Below are 17,816 nucleotides of genomic sequence, written 5' to 3'. Positions count from 1 at the left end.
GATGAAAACCTTATGCAGGTCATGGCAAGAGCTCTAGACAAAATTTGCAAATTCATGATAATTTTCAAAACAGTTGACTGATCTTTAGGATTGGAATCCGATGGAGCTTGTGCTGTTTTGTAGGTAAAGTTAACTTAAGAACATAAGAAAGTTTACAAACGAGAGGAGGCCATTCAACCCATCGCGCTCATTTGGTCTCCATTAATAACTAAGTGATCCAAGGATCACGTCCAGTCTATTAACTTAAAAATGCATCACAAACATCTTGTTTAAATTTAATAAACAATTATCCAACGGATGACATTTGTATTAGTTGAACACCATTCCATCGTGAGCGCTGTATGTTGAGGACTTGCCTGGGAGAGAAGGGTGAGATGAGCTGACGCTCCTTGGCCCAGGTGATGATGGGAGGTGGGACACTCTTGACCTCACAGGGCAGAATCACGTCTTCACCGGCTGTCACCGACATCTCCACCAACCCGACCCTGGCACCCTCACCTTCCTGTTCCCTCCCAGGGACAGACACTCTAGGCTTTACTGAAAAACAGAAATGGAAGGACAAATATTACTGTGCGAGCACAGTACTTCATTGGACAACTTCATTTTATAAACAATCAAACGTACAGGGCTACTACAAAACAAAATAAGTTAATTACTTTCTTATATATAATTAAAAAAACACTGGTTTCTTGTGAAAGGTTTGCACTGTACTATATGGTGGATAGACAATACCCCCTTACCATACACAGTGAGCTGTACTTTTCTAGAGCTGTAGCCAGCAGCATTGGTTGCCGTGCACACAAATTCGCCCGACTCCTGCCCAGTGGGCGAGGCGATGAGAAGACTGCCATCCTGAGCCAGGGAGAAGGCACTGCCACTCAGGTCTACCAGCTCCCCTTTCTACACAGCAACACAGATATGGAGTAGGGATTACAACTCACAACTCCCACAAGAACGGAGAGAGGGATTACAACAACACAACTCCCACAAGAATGGAGTGGGGATTACAACTACACAACTCCCAAAAGAACTTTAAATGATCTGCAAGTTTCTAAGATTTCACTTGTTTGTTTTTTTACTGGTTGGATACCCTATCATATGTGTTTAATGTTGTTGATGTTGCTGTTTCTGCTTCAATTACATTTTACAGAGTACAATAAAAATGACTTGAGCTGCTCTGCTTTCCCTGTTGTTTTTTTGGGGAAAAGGCCTTGACACATTTTTGCAGAGGCATTTTTTTATGAGAATAGTACATTGGCATGGTAAGTGACAATACACATTGAACCAACACTAAGAATAAAGTCAAATGATAAATTACAAATAGAGTGACATACATCTTTAACATCAGAAACATACCACATCAGACCACCCCAGAAAACCAGAGGAACAAATGGCATTGGCATGATACCATGATACCATGATTGCAGAATAAAGCAAAATATGGGCAAATAACTGCATAAGTAGTTATTAGTATTTGCAATGTCATTCAAGCTGCATCTGTTGTGTTCTGTGCTCTGCTTCAGGCCAATTGGCTTTAAAGAGGTAAAGGATTCTTGTAAGTGAAAGATGAGCCTCACAATTAGTTGCTGAGCTTTCCTTTTTCCCCATTAATTGTCGGATGTCAGTTTATTTGGCTGACTTCTCATCTGCAAATCTGTTTGCCACAAACTCTTGTTACACTCCTTTCCCCCATGTTTCACAAGCGAACTGAACAGCTGAGTGGAAATATACATTTCTATATGAATAATGGTCCCAATTAAAAAAATATTAGTTTTAAATTGCTTCAAGGTCTTTTGCTTATATTGATGCAGGGAAATGTGGTCTGCAAAGCTGAGAGAATAAAATCCCTTAAGCAGGGAACATATATCAATATCACAATACAGAATTCATGTGCAAACAACACTAAAATAAATATAATTCTTCAGACACATAGTTAGCTATTGTGCACTATTGTGCACACAGTGATGAAGGGGGATAATTATTGTGTATTGTGTAGTGTTCTTAACCTCCTTCTTCATGCCTGTATATCTCAGAAAGTCAAATCTGCTGTGGAAAAGATCTGAATTTGCACGTGTGCTGAGAGTGCTTACAGAACAGTTAAAGTGAAGGCATTTAAATTGAATTCAAAGACTCCATTTCCAGCTGCTTCTCAAATGTCATTGATTTTGCTTCCTTTACACAGGTTTTATTTCAATACCAATAGTTTCAAGACCTATAGCTTCTAAAATTATGGTTTTATCAATTAAAATATCTCCACTAATAAATCACACAGGATTCTACTGTAAACATGATGTACCTTGGACCAGGTGATGCCAGGTTTTGGTACGCCATTCGCTCGGCAGGGGAGAGCAATCTGCATTCCTTCAATGGTGCTGAAAACCTGAGGTCCATGCTGAATGGTTGGAAGGACTGGAAAAAGGGAAAATGTTTTCTGTATGAAGCCCTTTTCTCCCAATAAAGTAATAAAGGACTTTCAATAGTTGTGTGCTTGTTAAAGCTTTGAACTCTTGATGTCGATGTTTAATGTGAAGAACTTCAGGAACCTTCCCTGCTTCTATTATTCTCTATCTTGTTGTGATATTTTTGTGCATGGCAGCCAATTCTGGATGTTCCCAAACAAGATGATAAATGAATGAGCTGAGTTTTACATACCAAGTGACATTGGTTTAATTTGAAAAAGTTGCCACTGTCCATTTCAATACTCATTGTGAATGTTTATGTGGCTCTTAAACAGCTGAGACAGCACTTGGCTCCACACCTTGAGGAATTCCCTTCTGTCTTTATCCCCGATTCCCTCCCTCAGTATCGGTCAGTATCTCTGTTTTATTAATAAGCACAGAATGTTCTGTGGAAAACATTAGTCCTGGAAACTTGGAGAAGTGCTGTGAGTCTCCCACAGAAGTAAAACACAATCAGTGATCTTATTCTTCTTCCGAAAACACAAGGCTATATATGGCAAATTAAGTTTATACTGCCTCAGCAAGTTCAAAAATAAGGTTGCTGACACTATACTGCCCATTAAGTGTTTATATTGCCAGATGTTTCAAACCATCTCAAAAACCTTCCGGTCAACACACTGACTATGAAAGTCCTACTGCATGACTATTAGGAAAAAAGAACAGTAGGGCTCATTATACCAGACCAAGTAAACTTATCTAAGTGTAACGCATGGAAGCAGAAGAGAAGGACATAAACTGGTACAACCACAGGGATTGGTTTTCAGTCCCCTGTGAATAGGAGCGTTGAACAGTGTGAATGCAGATGTCGTCATTCATACCGAAGATGTTGACAGTGGTGGTGCGGTTGCTGGAGCCGGCGACGTTTCGGGCCATGCAGGTATACTCCCCCCCATCCTGTAGGCGCACGCGCTCCACATGGAGACTGCCATCGCGGCGGATTGTGATGTAGGGCGTGGGACTGAGCTGGGGAGAAAGACACTGGCGGTGAGGGAGACCCGAATGAATAACAATGTCCTGAAGCTTCAAAGAAGTACACAAAGGAGGCGATTATAATTTTAGGTGGATCAGACATTTGGGTTCCAGGGCATCTCCTTGTGGAATGAGTCACCTTTACGATCTCATAAATACTTTCCGCTTGTATCATGAAGAAGAAAAACAAATTGTCACTGCGGACGGGAGGAGAAAAGGATGAGTTATATAACGTGTCCATTTTAATATCTTCCTTGGGTTATATCTAATCTTATCTAAAAGGTTTATCATTACTATTGGAAAGTAGGCATATCTTTGTGCTAAAGGGGAAGGAGGATTCAAAGTTTGCAAGGTATCTCTTATTATGTGGTTTGTCTTTGATGGCAGTGTGGTACAACGTGAATTATTCTGGGCGACACCTCATTTTTTAGGTCTACAGAGAACCCTGAGGGCAGAGTCTGAAGGATACAGCTTCATGCGCTTGTTTCCAAAAACACACACTCATTCACATGTCAGTCTAGCCCAAGGTAGCAGATGTATTGGAGAGGCAGCACTACACAGCAGACTCTATTGACCTTGTGAGGATGGTCTCTTACCAGGCCGTTATTCCTGAGCCAGCGCCTCTCAGGCAGGGGGTTTCCTGCCAGCAGCACGCAGGGCAGGGTCACCTGCTGCCCCTCAATGACGTTCACCACCCCGGGACTGAGCCCGATCACAGGAGTCACTACAAAGATCCAACACTGGTATGTTACTATTTCACTGCTCATATCCTACACAGATGAAGGATTGGAGGACAAAAAGTACACATTTCAAATTGAAATACACCAAAAATGGTTTTCTAATTCAGACTTGTATCATGTATCATCATCGCTCACTGGAATATATGCACTAAATATGAGTCACTTTTATTTGTATTAATTCAATGTTGAACACCAGGATTTAAAGATATTGCATAAAGAAACACAAAAGAATGAATAGTAAACCAAAACCTTTAAATGTAATTTCTAACATTCATATTGTAATGTTATATTGATTAAGACAATATTTCCCAAATGTATAATTGCAATCCTCAAGCTGTTTTAGTCCTCAGGATGTACTTTCAGGTCAACTAGGCTGTGAATGGAAATTTTCAATGTCACAATTTCGTCGAACATCAAGGGGATAATACAGTGAGGATTTTCCACTCAGAGTACATAAAAAGCCCTTACTCTCATGTGAGGTTGGAAGAGTTTAATTTGTCATAGATGATGTACTTGACATGTGTGCATGAGTTGAGGGATTTGCTAGAAGGTTATCCCCTTTATCAGCATCAACCCCCACCCCACCCCCACCATCTTCCCTAGCCAGGGTGTCAATACATTTCTCTTGCTTTCTCACTCACTCTTTCTCAACCTGCCCACAGATAACCTCCCAGGGGGCCGCTCTCCAGCCCTGGGTTTTATGACACTCCCTGCTTGCTTGGGGGTACCATCTGGATTTCACATCCTCTCACAAAGAGGAGCCCTAGCTAGGAGCTTTCCCTTAGCTCAGAGATGCCTGGTTGCTATAAACAGTGTGTTATATTTACATTTCTTGAAAACTGGGGTAATGTTGTATGCCGTCATCCAAAGCATTTGTTTAGTGGTTTTCTGGTTCTTTATCAATGGAAAGGTCAAATATGTGTAATAGATCAAATATATTGCCCTTATGCAAGTGAAAATCACCCCAAGAGTTTTGGATGGGTTGAAACATTGAGCTACATTCTCTCCTTGTACATTGGTGTCTTCAAACCTGTGTGGAAGAAAACTATTTGACTATACTATCCCATTGTGAGTGCAAAGTTATTATTGCAGCACTGTGGCAATCTCACATCTGCTATAGATATACATTTTGAACAGTAATTCCGTGCAATAAGTTATTGCAGGGATTGTTTTGAAAACCCAGGCAAATTGCTTTAAGTAAGTTTAATAGATGCCATTGTGGGAACCAAACTGTAGCATTTTTTAATTTACAGCAGAGTTTCCACTCAACATAGACCTAAAACAGAGCAAGACAGAAATGGTAGTGTCTGAACTGCCACTGTGAGTTTAAATGAGCTTCTGTTTTTGTTAACAATGACAACCTAGTGGAAGAGAAAGAGGCAGTACTCCCAATCTTGCTCACAGAAGAAAAAAGCAATAATCTGCAAGACTTCCCTCTCGAAACCAAGAATGAAAAGTGCTTTACAGTGTGTCGAAGAGAAGAAAAGGGAGTTTAACAAAATAAACATCTTGTATCTACATATAGAGTACTTGGCAAAGTCAACACTCCTTGTCAGAGACTAAGCCAGTTTACAACCAGGTCCTTTGCAGTAACCTTTACCCTATATACTGTACTGTATTCAAGTGCTCTGCTTAACAGTTAATGAGTCTGTGAACAATAAGCCTGGAATGTAAAGAGTATGTTTTTACATACAAAGTTTCTGTGATTTGTTACTTTGAAGTGTCAAAAAAGAAACAGAAGGACTCAAAAATACAAAGTATTTATAATATCTTCACATTTTCCTCTTTGATCACCACAATATATAACATTGTACACATACCATTAATTCCTTTAAACGCTTAATATCGAACACGGATACTTGGAAACTAAGAAATATCAACTTAAAAGATTTAGCACATCTGGACTAGAAGATAATTCACTCCTCCCTGCAGCTTTGACCGCACTCTTTACCTTACTTTGAACATTTTATATCCCTTCAAATGTTGCCAGGGAATTCAGTCGGTTTCAACATCACAATTCCCATATTTGAAATAAATTCAATGCATTTGATAAATAATTCAAAACTGACAAAACTATTCTGCATTATTCTCTGTCTGGCCTAGAGTAAATGATTCATATCAATGTCTTATCAAATGCCTACATGCCTGAAAGAAATACGCAGTAACTAGAAGATATGGAATTACTGCATTCTTCTACTTAGCACAATGCACTATACATATCCCATCTAAGGAAAGTTAAACTTGCTGAAAAGTATTTTTTATAGAATAATCTTTTCTTGATTAAATTTATTTTATGTTCAAAACAATGTGTTAAAAACCTAATCTGCAATACAATGATGTATTCTGTTAAGATTAAAAGTTATGTAAGTGTAGAATGGATTCAGATGTTTCCAATGGGTGTGAACATCTGTGGATTACTGACCAAATTGACAGATTTACCACATTGGAACAAAGACGGGAAAACAGTCATTTCATTTATTTCAAATTAAGAAATCCCTGTTTTTGTGTCTTTTGATACAGATTTTTTTACGATGGTTCATGGTTCATAACCACCACACTTAGATAATGTTCTAAAGATAATATCTGGTTCAGATCATTTGGAATTTGTTGGTAGAACTATGAACTGGTTGTGCAAACAATAATTATTGTTCTTAGGGTAGGTTTTCGATTTTATTTTTTCTTTAAATTGAAAGAAGGATTATTTCAGCATCCTTAGGGATTAGTAAAGCTGTTACAGGAAGTCTGCAATGCAGTTTGTAAAGAATCCTACCGAGTCCAGTGACGGTCACTGTGGCCTGGGCCTGAATATTCCCAAACTGGTTCTGCGCTTCACAGACGTATGTGGTCTCATCATCAACCCAGAGATCTGTACGAAGCACAATTGTTAATTAGCTTTACAGTACCTCCAATATGAATCTGCAATATTAACTCTTACTAACACTCCAAGATCTAATTTTGTGTAGTTAGTTTGATTACACATAAGATGTCCATTCATGTATTCTGATTATTTATAATGCATGCATAGTTTTCTAACAGTTTTTTAATTCAATAAATTTAAATTATAAGCGCTGTAACATGACACAGGTATCACATACTGTTGAAGATGAGATCACCGGTCCTCTTCTGGATGATAGTGCTCTGGGAAAAGCGCCTGGAGAAGAGAGGGGCATTGTCCAGCCTCCTCCAGCTGATCTGGGGTTCGGGGTATCCCTGGGCATGGCACTGAAGGGTGATGTTAGAGCCAATATCAGCCGAGATATCCAAGGGCTCCTGGGTAAACTCAGGGGCGGCTGAACAAGAGACAACAAAAAACATTACATTCATCACTTTGCTCCAGCTGCAATGCATGCTCATAATCACTATTTAACTGCCGCTGACTTACAGCCAACATCCAACGTGACTTTGCCCATGGCTGTACCGGCGTCATTGATGGCTACACAGGTGTAATCTCCTGCATCCAGGTCCTGCGTTTCCTTGATCTTCAGGACCCCTTGGAGACCATCAATGCTCACAAATGATGATGGCCTCAGCTGCAAATCACCTGGTGAACACAAATATCCAGGAAGTCAAGACGTAAGGGATTCATTGCATTTATTCTACTTTTACATTTTTGAGGTGGCTGTTTCTTAAAAATTAAAACCTGAAGTAGGTCTCGAATAATACAATTTGCTTTACTTGCCTTCCCATACAAATGTAATGACCACTCTCTTAACCTGACCAAATACATACAGCCAGAAATTAAATTAGTGATCAGTCAAACTCCGAAGCAGGAAATTAAGAACATCTGGATCTGTGAGTGGAGAGGTGGAAGTTGCTGTGAACTGAACCTATTACGGAGCAGGTCATTTCCAATGAACAGGCAACAGTACGAAGACTCAAAGAGGTTTATTTTGGCAAGCGTTCATTAAATTATAAAATTTACATTTTCCCATCAAATGTAGGTGTCCAATCAGAGTGATAAACTATTTCATTTTTAGTTTGGTACTTTTGAGTAGTTCAAGTCAGGGCTAAATAAATACCAGCAGAGAATTTCAGAATCCTAGGATTGATCACTTTCTCCATCTAACACTTGGCTCTCCTTATCTACTGTATTTTTAGTAAACATTGGACAAAAAACAAACCCAGCCAGTGATAATGGGTGTTATGACCCAGAAGAGATAGGTTTCAGAATGTCTTAACTGGATTTCTGCGGTTTAATTGCTTTCACCTTCTCACCTTTGTACCACCAGACCTCAGGGTAGGGGGTCCCGACTGCTTTGCATTCCATTACGGTGGTGTCCCCCAGGCCTGCAAGAATTTCCTTCTGGACCACCGTAACCTGAGGAGCCTCTGCAACAAGATATGAAATAGAGACATTCTGAGATTTTCAGGTAAGAAACCTTGGCAGTTCCATGCAATCCTATTGGAACTAGTCCTTAATTATTGAAGTGATCTTCAGCAGTGAGGTCCATTAAGTCATTATAATTAAGTAGGGGAAGTGCCAAGGTTGCAGACGTTTGGACACTATTTCAGATCTGTTTAGACACTACAAGCTTGCCAGCAATCTTTCGCACACTTACCAATGTATGTCAGGATGGAGGTCTGTCTGTCTGTTCCAGCGGGGTTGCTAGCGAGACAGCTGTAGACTCCTCCATCCCTTTGAACCATGTGCCTGATGATCAGAGTGCCATCCGGTGTCAGTCTTTGCCTTACAACATAAAAATATAAATCTTAGTGGTCTCTGTGTTCAAGGGAAGGCAGCGAAATCAAAGTCCGAACTGGCGTGACTATTCAGGCCATTGAATGAGGGGGCGGTACCTGCTGGAGCCCATGATGAATATGTCGTTGTGCGTCCACACCACCTGAGGGGGGGGGTGTCCCCTCGCAGTGCATCGGATACGGACTTCCTGTCCGGTGGAGAAGGTTTGATTCCTGGGGTCTACACTCACTTTTGGGGGCTCTGGTTGGAAATATAAAGACATCCTTTTATCATAAAATCTTAAAATCACAGGAAGCACAAGCAAGAGAGATTGTGGGTCTTATTTCTCCTTCACAATGACTCTGTTCTTTCTTTCATAATTTTGTATTGTTTAAGAAAAGAGAATATTAGTTCCAGATATCCTCAAGCTCTGGAATCTGAAACTATTTCCAATTGATTCATGATGTGTAACATCCTGGACAGATCTAATTTACTTTGAAGCCTGCCAAAACAAAGGGCCATGTTCAGCTACTCGAAAATCCACACAAAGATTGTGTGGTCTTTGATTTACACAAAAAGGGTAGGTTTTAAGTTGTAAAATACACCATCTGTTCCCATTGGGTATGGTTGTACAAGGGATTAATAATTTGAGTCCTATGAGTATGCTAATTGTTTATGGCTTTCAATTATCTTCAAGATCTAAAGATCTTGGAATTACCATGATCATAACTTGTGAAATATGTTCTCTTATAAAACCTTAAATTGAACACAACACCATATTATTACTGTCCAGATATTTATCTATGTATTGGGAGCATATACTTTTTAGACTAAACTGAAAAGACAATACTGTCCAACCAGATTTAAAAAAATACAAAGTAAAAAAACGGTTTTGTTTGGCATGTACTGAAAGGTCTTTATGTGTATGTGTCAAGTCCAGCCTGCCTATAATATACATTAATGGACAGTGAGCACATCCTTTTCTCCTTGGTCCTTGCCTTCCTGTGTCAGCAGCCTGACTTCAAAGACTCCCTAATGCCTAGGACTGCCATCACTGCAGGTGCTAATTAGTTGTCCTTGGGCTATTGTGACAGCTGTTTGTGAGGCTAGAGATCAGCTTTGTCAAAGGAATCAAAGTAAGCTGTCAGTGTCACCAGCCTCCTCTGGGAAACAAAGGTTTTATGGGATAAAGCAATAGAAAAAAGCACTGCACTAAATGAATAGGAAGCCACTGCCGTACTAGTAATACAGCACACTTAACTAACCTAAATATAGATGTAGCATTACCTTAATAAACTATTGGATATAAAAACTAAACTAAACAAAATGCCTTAGCAATGTGTAACAGTTTTGTTTCAGGATATCTTTTTTTTTTTCATCCTGTAAGTCCTCTTGGCTACACACATCAGGTTACTTGAGGTTTCAATCAATCACCTGGTCTTGGTGGTGCTCGGCAGCAGCATTAAGAGTCAGACTGAAAGACCTTCCTCACCCTGCACAACGAGGAAGATGCTGGAGGCTGTGGCCCCACCCTCGTTGGCGGCGATGCAGCGGTACACCCCGGCGTCATCCGTGCTGACTCTGTGGATCACCAGGGACATGTTGCTCATGATGCGGAGCCTCGGATCCACCTGCCGGGCGTCCTTCCCGTCCCGCTGCCAGGTGAGGTTGTAGCGCACGGTGCTGGCCACCAGACAGGTCAAGATGGCCCTGTCCCCCGGACTCACCGTCACATTGCTGGGTACATTAATCACAGGAGGCGGCTCTACAACACAAAATACAAAAAGTCCCATTAGACCTAAGAGAAATGATATGGCTACCGACAGAACTACAAATAGACCTCTTTATGTATCGGGTTTGAACTGGTTTTATTTACTTCTCTTCACTTTACTGAACTGAACATAGATTATCTTATTTCTTTCTGTAAACACCAGTGTCAGGACATGAGAATATGGCAAAAGCATGTGATCCTCAAATATAACAGAGGACTGGATATTTTAAAGCTGCTAAAGGGATTTACTAATGAGTATATTCACTAAGACATGACATATAATACTTGAAGTTAACGATAACCTTGGCTAAACCTTGTACACTGTCAGTAGAAAGGTCGAATTACTCAAAACAGAGAAACCTGGTAGATATAAATTCAAAACTTCTAAGCAATTATACAACTGGTCTTACTCATAAGAGAAAGCAATGCCAAATGCAAATAGCATAAAAATTCAAACTGCTATGCTAGATTTTGAGTCTTAATTACCAACTTATGCTCCAGTTCCACCAGTGATAATTCTTGAGCATAGGTCCCTATTATCCTGTTTTGCAAACAAAGAGTCAGACAGAATAAAACTTGGTATGTCATTTTTGAAGGGGAATGTCTGCTTGTTTAAACACGAGAGAGAATTTATTGAAATTTCAACATAGAAAATTATATTTCTCATTTTTTTTGTTTGCAGTTTTGGTCAAGGCCTGTATGGTTAAAAACAATCCTAAAAAAGTGTAAGAAAGCTTCAAAGCTTAGCATGTTCATTTATTTTGACCTGACTGAGACACAATACTTTGTGCTATGAGGAATTCCACAGAGAAAAACACCACTATGTTTGTGAGTAAAGGAGAGGTGGGGAAAATAACTGGACCAGATGCAAACGTGTGTGTGAAAACCATTAACAGTGGGCTGCATAAAAATGTCCAAGTGACCTTTGTGCTAATGAGTTGTGTCAATGTTTCCCACTTTGGGAGGATTATTTTCATAAACTGCGGATCTCTCTGAGGCCTGCAGTATTGTGAGGCTTTGGCATCATGTGCTGCATTTCTCAAAACTTCAGTTTCTTTAGCGTGTTTGTTTAAACACTACTGAGGACAATACAATGTCAGGTTTGGTTGCTACGTGAATAAATATTTTTACAGCATTTTAATAGATAGCAGTCACAAGGTTAAATACCAGAAATCAAAACTGAATATTACTGACTATAGTGTATTTCTCTTTATGAACAGTATAATTCAGTTCCTATTGTAAAGAGTTAGTTAGTTCTTCTTGGTTGGTTTGTTTATATCTTAAATTTCTACCGCAAAACCGAAACCTCCGCAAAGAAGATATGGCTTCTTTTCTTAGAAATTTACATTAACATTACAATACAGTAATTACTTAATGCAGGGTCAGCTTAGGATAGGATCCAGTACTCCTCTGTGGAATTAAAACATCAGCAGTTTAACCCACACATTTATTCAAACTTCTCGTCATTATTATTATTATGGGTATGATCAAACTGTGAAAATAATGAGCTGGAATTTCCTAGAGAAAACACTGGGGCCTTCTTAGGAAGCTTGCAGTGCCTAAACAAACTCTGACCAGGTGGACTGGAGGTGATTATTCATGAGAGTCATAAAGCATGCCTACTGATTTTACTCTGATGACAGTAGGGCAGGTTGAAAGATAAAAACTGCATAATACTTTGCAGTAGGTTGTATTAGGCAAATTAATGAGACCTTTATTTAAAATCTGCTTTCATTATGACAATGAATTGCATTGCTTTATCAGTGTAGTGCCAATTCCTCCCAGATTTCTGAAAATGCATTATTTATAAACAAAGCTAAGAAAAAAGTCTTTATTCAAAGCATTCTGAAACCCAAACTGTCTGCCGTCCAAACAGTGGCCAGCGCTTCAGTTTTCTCTGTCCCCACTCCAAAGGTGGAATTACTGTAAAGGCTCGGTCCTGGTGCTATGATGTGCCAAACAGCCATGCTGAAGACAATGCCAGTCCAAGCATTTCTGCCACTCCAATTATTATACTGTGTTATGAGTACTAAGTTATATTAAAATGCTGTGCATAAATGGAAGCCTTTCCATTCAAACTCAATAAGATAATTTTGTGTGCTAAGGGATATACAGCAGCATAAAAAATCTGATAATCTCTGTTTCATAGCAGTAGCAGTATACAGAACAGTATACCCAATTAAAAGATAATTATGCACTTTAGACAAGGACAGGGATCTGCTTTTTCTGGAGAGTCTCTGATTTCTTTATTTTTTTTTCTAAATGAAGTTAATTTACCCCAGGGACACATTTACATTTCATTGAGCATAACAACAAATAAGGTTTTTGGTTTGCTACATTACACCCATGGTATGCACAGACCTGGGGGTAAAGCGTAGGGCCGCAATGCTGCATTTGTTGGGCTGCCCCAAACGTTTCAGTTCATTTTACTGATCAGCCGGGGGGATGAATATGTGTTCGTATCCAAAGCAAATCCATCACACATACAGCACTGATAAATAACTCCTTAACACTAGTCCAAATATGTTCGGAACAGAAATATTGGCTGCAATGGCAGAGAACACACTAGCTGTCATCTGAATCCCAAGGCAATCAAAACAGTGAGGTTTGGACCAAAATGGCACATGTGATCCATTACACTCAATTTCACAGTATTTACTTCCAAGACTCTGGGATATTTAATCCTCTACAAATTTAGTTTTAATGTGTTTGCAGATGGTGCATATAAATATTTAATTGACTTGAGCAAAATTACATTCATAGGCCATCTCATGGGAAGTAAAATTAAGATTTTGCCTGATAATTGTCACAGGTTGTTGGTGTGCACAATTTGACTTCAGGCCACGGCTGCCACAGCAATAAAACAATGCAGTACAACATGCTTCTGTGCCATAAAGCACACATACAAAGGGATGCATAATCAGTGTTTCTCATACCATGAATATAAACGTCTGTAACAGACATATCAGTAGAGTTACAAAAGTTACAAAAAAACAACATTATCATTATTACAGAAACTTTATACATCTAAGTGTTTCAGGAAACAAATCTCATATGTGTTAGGCAGAAACCTAGCACATCAAAGATAAAGCCTGAATTACTCTGAAGTCACATACCTGAAACATCCAGGTAGGTCTGGGCCCGACCTGTGCCCGCACTGTTGATGGCTATGCATTCATAGTAACCTTCATCATCCAAAGACACCTGCTCAATCTCCCAAGATGCATCTGACGACTCCCTGAGCAAGAAGAAAATTTAATTACAGTACATGGAAAATGTACTTACCGACATAACTTAATTTAGGATGATTTTAAGATGGACAAAATACCAACCCCTGAAAAACCGCTGCGCTTGCTTCAATGTTAAACTCGCTAAACCACTTAACATCAGTGGAGAAAGAGCACCGTGCAAAGCCAAGTCCTGTGGTTTGAACTGGAGTGTGTTCTACGTACCATTTATGGTCAAATTTGTGTTAAATACACTACGAATTGAAAACTTCCTGTCCTGTGTGTTAGCATATTTATGTGGATGCCAGAGAGATGATTATGACAGATTTGACGCAGATCCATAAGAAGCACATCCACTATGTCTCTTGTATTTATGTAACACTTTGCAAAGTGATGAAACATAAAATGTAAAGTCCAACCCCACAAATCTCTTAAATCACACAAAAGCACAGAGAAAATACATTTGAGAGACTCTCCAAGGAAAAGCTGCAGAAGAGAGGAAATGGGTTTCCCAGAGTCACCATAGCAGTAAAATGCTACCTGAAGAACTGGTCCACTCCGAGTTTCACTCCGTCCTGACTGAAGCGCAGCGTGAAAGGGATCAGGCTGTCTACGAAGCAGTTGATGGAGCCGTGCTGCAAATAATAGCCTGGCGTCCGTGAAGGCATCGTCACCTTCGGAGCATCTGCAGGAAGTCACCAAGGTAGACAGTAAAATACCAACAATGACTCTCTGCTCAACTCCCCAGAGCTGGCAGTCAACAGTAGAGTAAGTTGAAATAGAGTGTGTTATCGACGGACTTTACACATGGTGGTCTTTGAAATCCTGTAAGGTGGAAAAATGAGGGTATTAATCCATTTCTAACAACAAAAGTGTGAAAACCATTTGGCAACCCAATACAGATGTTTCCACAGATGCAGATGTGCTAAGAGAGGCATGTGCAGGAAGCGAGAGGGAGCCGTTAGTGAAGGAAGGGCAGGACGTGCCTGGGACAATGCTGGAAAAGGAGACGCTGGACACGCGCTGGAAGACGTAGTCATCTTTGTCGTAGCCGGTGACCTTGATGAAGAAAGCCTCGTCAGGGGGGATGAACTCGGTGATGTTCCAGATGCCGTAGGGCCGGCGATCGGGGAAGTAGCGGATGGGCAGGGTCTTCAGCTGACTGCCAGTGATGCTGAGGAGCTCCAGGCGATCGGCTCGGGCCGGGGCTGAGATCCCAGTGGTGTTCAAGAGGATGTAGGTGGGAATGCCTGCAGAGCGATGAAGATTAATTACTTGAGGAAGATTAAATATATTACTTGAATTCAATGTACCCTGTTGACTTTTTGTTTGTTTGTTTCCTGTAAGAGCTTCATGAACTATATAACTATAGTAAATCAATGTAAAGTCGAGCAAAATCATTTGTTAATGTGAAAGGATGATTACAGTCTAAGTCTTAAGTTTCTTACCATGGACAGGTCTGCTGGAAGTCTTTTTAAAGTCCAGGGTAGGCTTTCTGGAGAACCCAGCTCTGAAGTCAATAGTGCTGAGCCCTGATATACGAACGGAGTGTCGTCCATCACTGGATGTCTGTTAATCAAATGTAATGCAAAATTATTTTAACCATCCTTCATCAAAAATATATTTTGACACAAGCAACAGACAGGAATGGAAATATTGTATAACATACCAAAGACCTGCAAAGAAGTATGGGTGACCTGTTAAATGAAATCCAGAAATTTCCCAGATGTTTTATGATAGACAAGATAATATTAATCTTTGTGTCACAACTGCTTAAATGAATGTGTCAGATCTTTCATTATCATGTTCTAGCCTTCACGAGCTGGATATCATTCTAAGTAGTTTAATATGTGGAGCACCAAATGCATTTGAAGTGTTCACGTCCAGAATGGGATAGGCAGGCCAAAAAGTGAAACAAGCGCTACTTTGTTTTATGGCTGGTCAGATTTATCTCCATCTGTGGAGTTTATAAAGTCTAGACTCCCCCCAAAACACCCACCTCTTCTGACCTCTTTTAAGTCAAGAAGAGATCTAAGCTCACACTTCAAATTGGACTCACAGATAAATCCCCATTGACAACAGTAAAGGGAAAAGCCACGAGAATTTAGACTCTGACATTGACCCGATAGCATTTGCTGGCCAATAGAAGTTCAGGACGAGTGCAAGCAGAATTGGCCCATCTGCGTGATAAATAGCAATCACACATCACATCTTTTTCTCATGTCATACTCACATTTAATTAAAAACAAATAATAGGAGTTCCAAAGTAATTTCTCTCTTAAACCACAAACATTCTAAAGTCAACCGAATCTATTTTTAAATGTCCTTGGAAAACAACGTTGTTAACACGAAACAGTAGATATATACAGTGGACAGCTTTTAAAGGCAAATCCACAGATTTGCCAAAATGTAATACAGCTGTTTCATGATATACAGTTTCAAACTCATGTGTTTTTTCTTCCATATAATTTGGATCTAACTACAATATCAGAACCACATTCCTACCAATGGCTCTAGTATTGCAAACAACAAAAATATAAAAAATATAACAATATATTTAACTTACATCTATTATACTGACTGTGATAATGACCCACAGCGTTAAGAAAGAAGTGGCATATCACATAACGTGTTACACTATTATTAGAATATATGGTAAAACTAAAATATGTTATATTGATAAACCTGGAATGTTTTTATGTCAGGCATCCAAAAACAGGATTAATGCAATATTGTCTGAATGAAAAAACATCACTGAAGCTCACAACTGCCAAGGCAATATGTAAGACATGTTATGTAAATCTCTGCTGTTTTGTTTTACTGAATAGATGAATTTTTTCTGTAAATAATATTAACAACAACAAATGTAAAGCAAACATCATGTATTCTACGACTTAAACAATCTGAATGTTGCTAGGATACAAAGATTGTTTACACAGAAAAAATAATAATAACCCAAACCATTTTGAAAGAACGGTTACAAATCATGTAACCTTTTAAATACTGCTGTTTTCAAGGCACATTCCTAAAGAAATGTTCTGTCACGAACATGTTTTTACATCAGCGTATTGCCTATTTGTTTTTTTAGAGAAAGGGACCAAACGTCCATTTTAGTTATGAAGGCTCTTATTACGCTTTTTGCAAGCTACCATCATATCACAAGACACAAGCCTTATGACCCTAAAATAAATACGACAACTTCTGTTAAGCCACTGTCGGTAACTTTAGTAGCTTGATTGCATTGCACACACGTCTAATACCAAGTTATGTTAATCATTAAGTCCAAATACACAACAGTGCAGGCTTGTGAAAGGACAATGGCGTTCAGGAATTTCGACTGTCAGGCAAAAACTTCCCCATAGCCTGCAGAAGGACGGAGCCTCCCAATGGGGATGCAGTTAACTCTGCCCAGCAGTGGGCCGGCCCCGGAGTCCTTCTCATGAAAGCCTGGCTAGAGAGATCCGTAAACAATGGCCACTAATTCCACACAGCCTGAGAAACACACCATTGAGCAGCAGGACCCCACAGCTTTAGGTTTGGCTTTCTGTTCTTCTGGCTGATAAGACTTCTCATTTTCCACTTGGTTGGACTCCTATTAGTTTAACTGTCCACATAAAGTCACTGGAAGCGAATCAAATATTCCTCCTTCTGTCGATGAACAGCAAACAGCATATGGACCTTAACCATCAAAACATCTTTGAGACATTATGAGGACTGTAAGCAAAATAAACATGCTGCTGCACACAGTTTAACAAATGATCCTTTCTCAAATAAATAGTCCTCATGCAAAAGAGGGTTTCAATACAATTATGAAGCTGGAGAAAAGGGTCTGTAAGTCATCTGCAGCTCTCAGTGCAGACCTGCGGGTCACATGGTTAAAGGCCATGGAGCAGTTCCTTGTGGTGGTTGCATACTTTTCAAATTACAGGCTTCCTAAACCATTATCATGGACCATAAAACATAAGAAACATA

General features: G+C 39.6%; 1 protein-coding gene across 1 annotated transcript in view; it reads right to left on the bottom strand.

Moving 5' to 3' along the window:
- Positions 1–17,816, bottom strand: part of hmcn1 (hemicentin 1) — an 82,878-nt gene that overhangs the window by 40,078 nt on the left and 24,984 nt on the right. Inside the window, exons 7-22 of the mRNA XM_066692242.1 lie at positions 15,293–15,413; positions 14,831–15,094; positions 14,385–14,529; positions 13,734–13,855; positions 10,339–10,611; positions 8,966–9,107; positions 8,728–8,855; positions 8,384–8,497; positions 7,551–7,709; positions 7,264–7,458; positions 6,939–7,034; positions 4,025–4,152; positions 3,278–3,422; positions 2,297–2,409; positions 741–900; positions 357–537 (exon numbers count right to left, since the gene is read on the bottom strand). Coding sequence (XP_066548339.1) covers positions 357–537; positions 741–900; positions 2,297–2,409; positions 3,278–3,422; positions 4,025–4,152; positions 6,939–7,034; positions 7,264–7,458; positions 7,551–7,709; positions 8,384–8,497; positions 8,728–8,855; positions 8,966–9,107; positions 10,339–10,611; positions 13,734–13,855; positions 14,385–14,529; positions 14,831–15,094; positions 15,293–15,413 — 2,486 coding nt within the window. The remainder of the gene's footprint in view (positions 1–356; positions 538–740; positions 901–2,296; positions 2,410–3,277; positions 3,423–4,024; positions 4,153–6,938; positions 7,035–7,263; positions 7,459–7,550; positions 7,710–8,383; positions 8,498–8,727; positions 8,856–8,965; positions 9,108–10,338; positions 10,612–13,733; positions 13,856–14,384; positions 14,530–14,830; positions 15,095–15,292; positions 15,414–17,816) is intronic.

This window comes from Amia ocellicauda, chromosome 19 (genome assembly GCF_036373705.1).
Source record: "Amia ocellicauda isolate fAmiCal2 chromosome 19, fAmiCal2.hap1, whole genome shotgun sequence".
Classification (NCBI taxonomy): domain Eukaryota; kingdom Metazoa; phylum Chordata; class Actinopteri; order Amiiformes; family Amiidae; genus Amia; species Amia ocellicauda.
The sequence above is the reverse complement of the archived record's forward strand: the minus strand, read 5'-3'. Positions and strand labels throughout refer to the sequence as shown.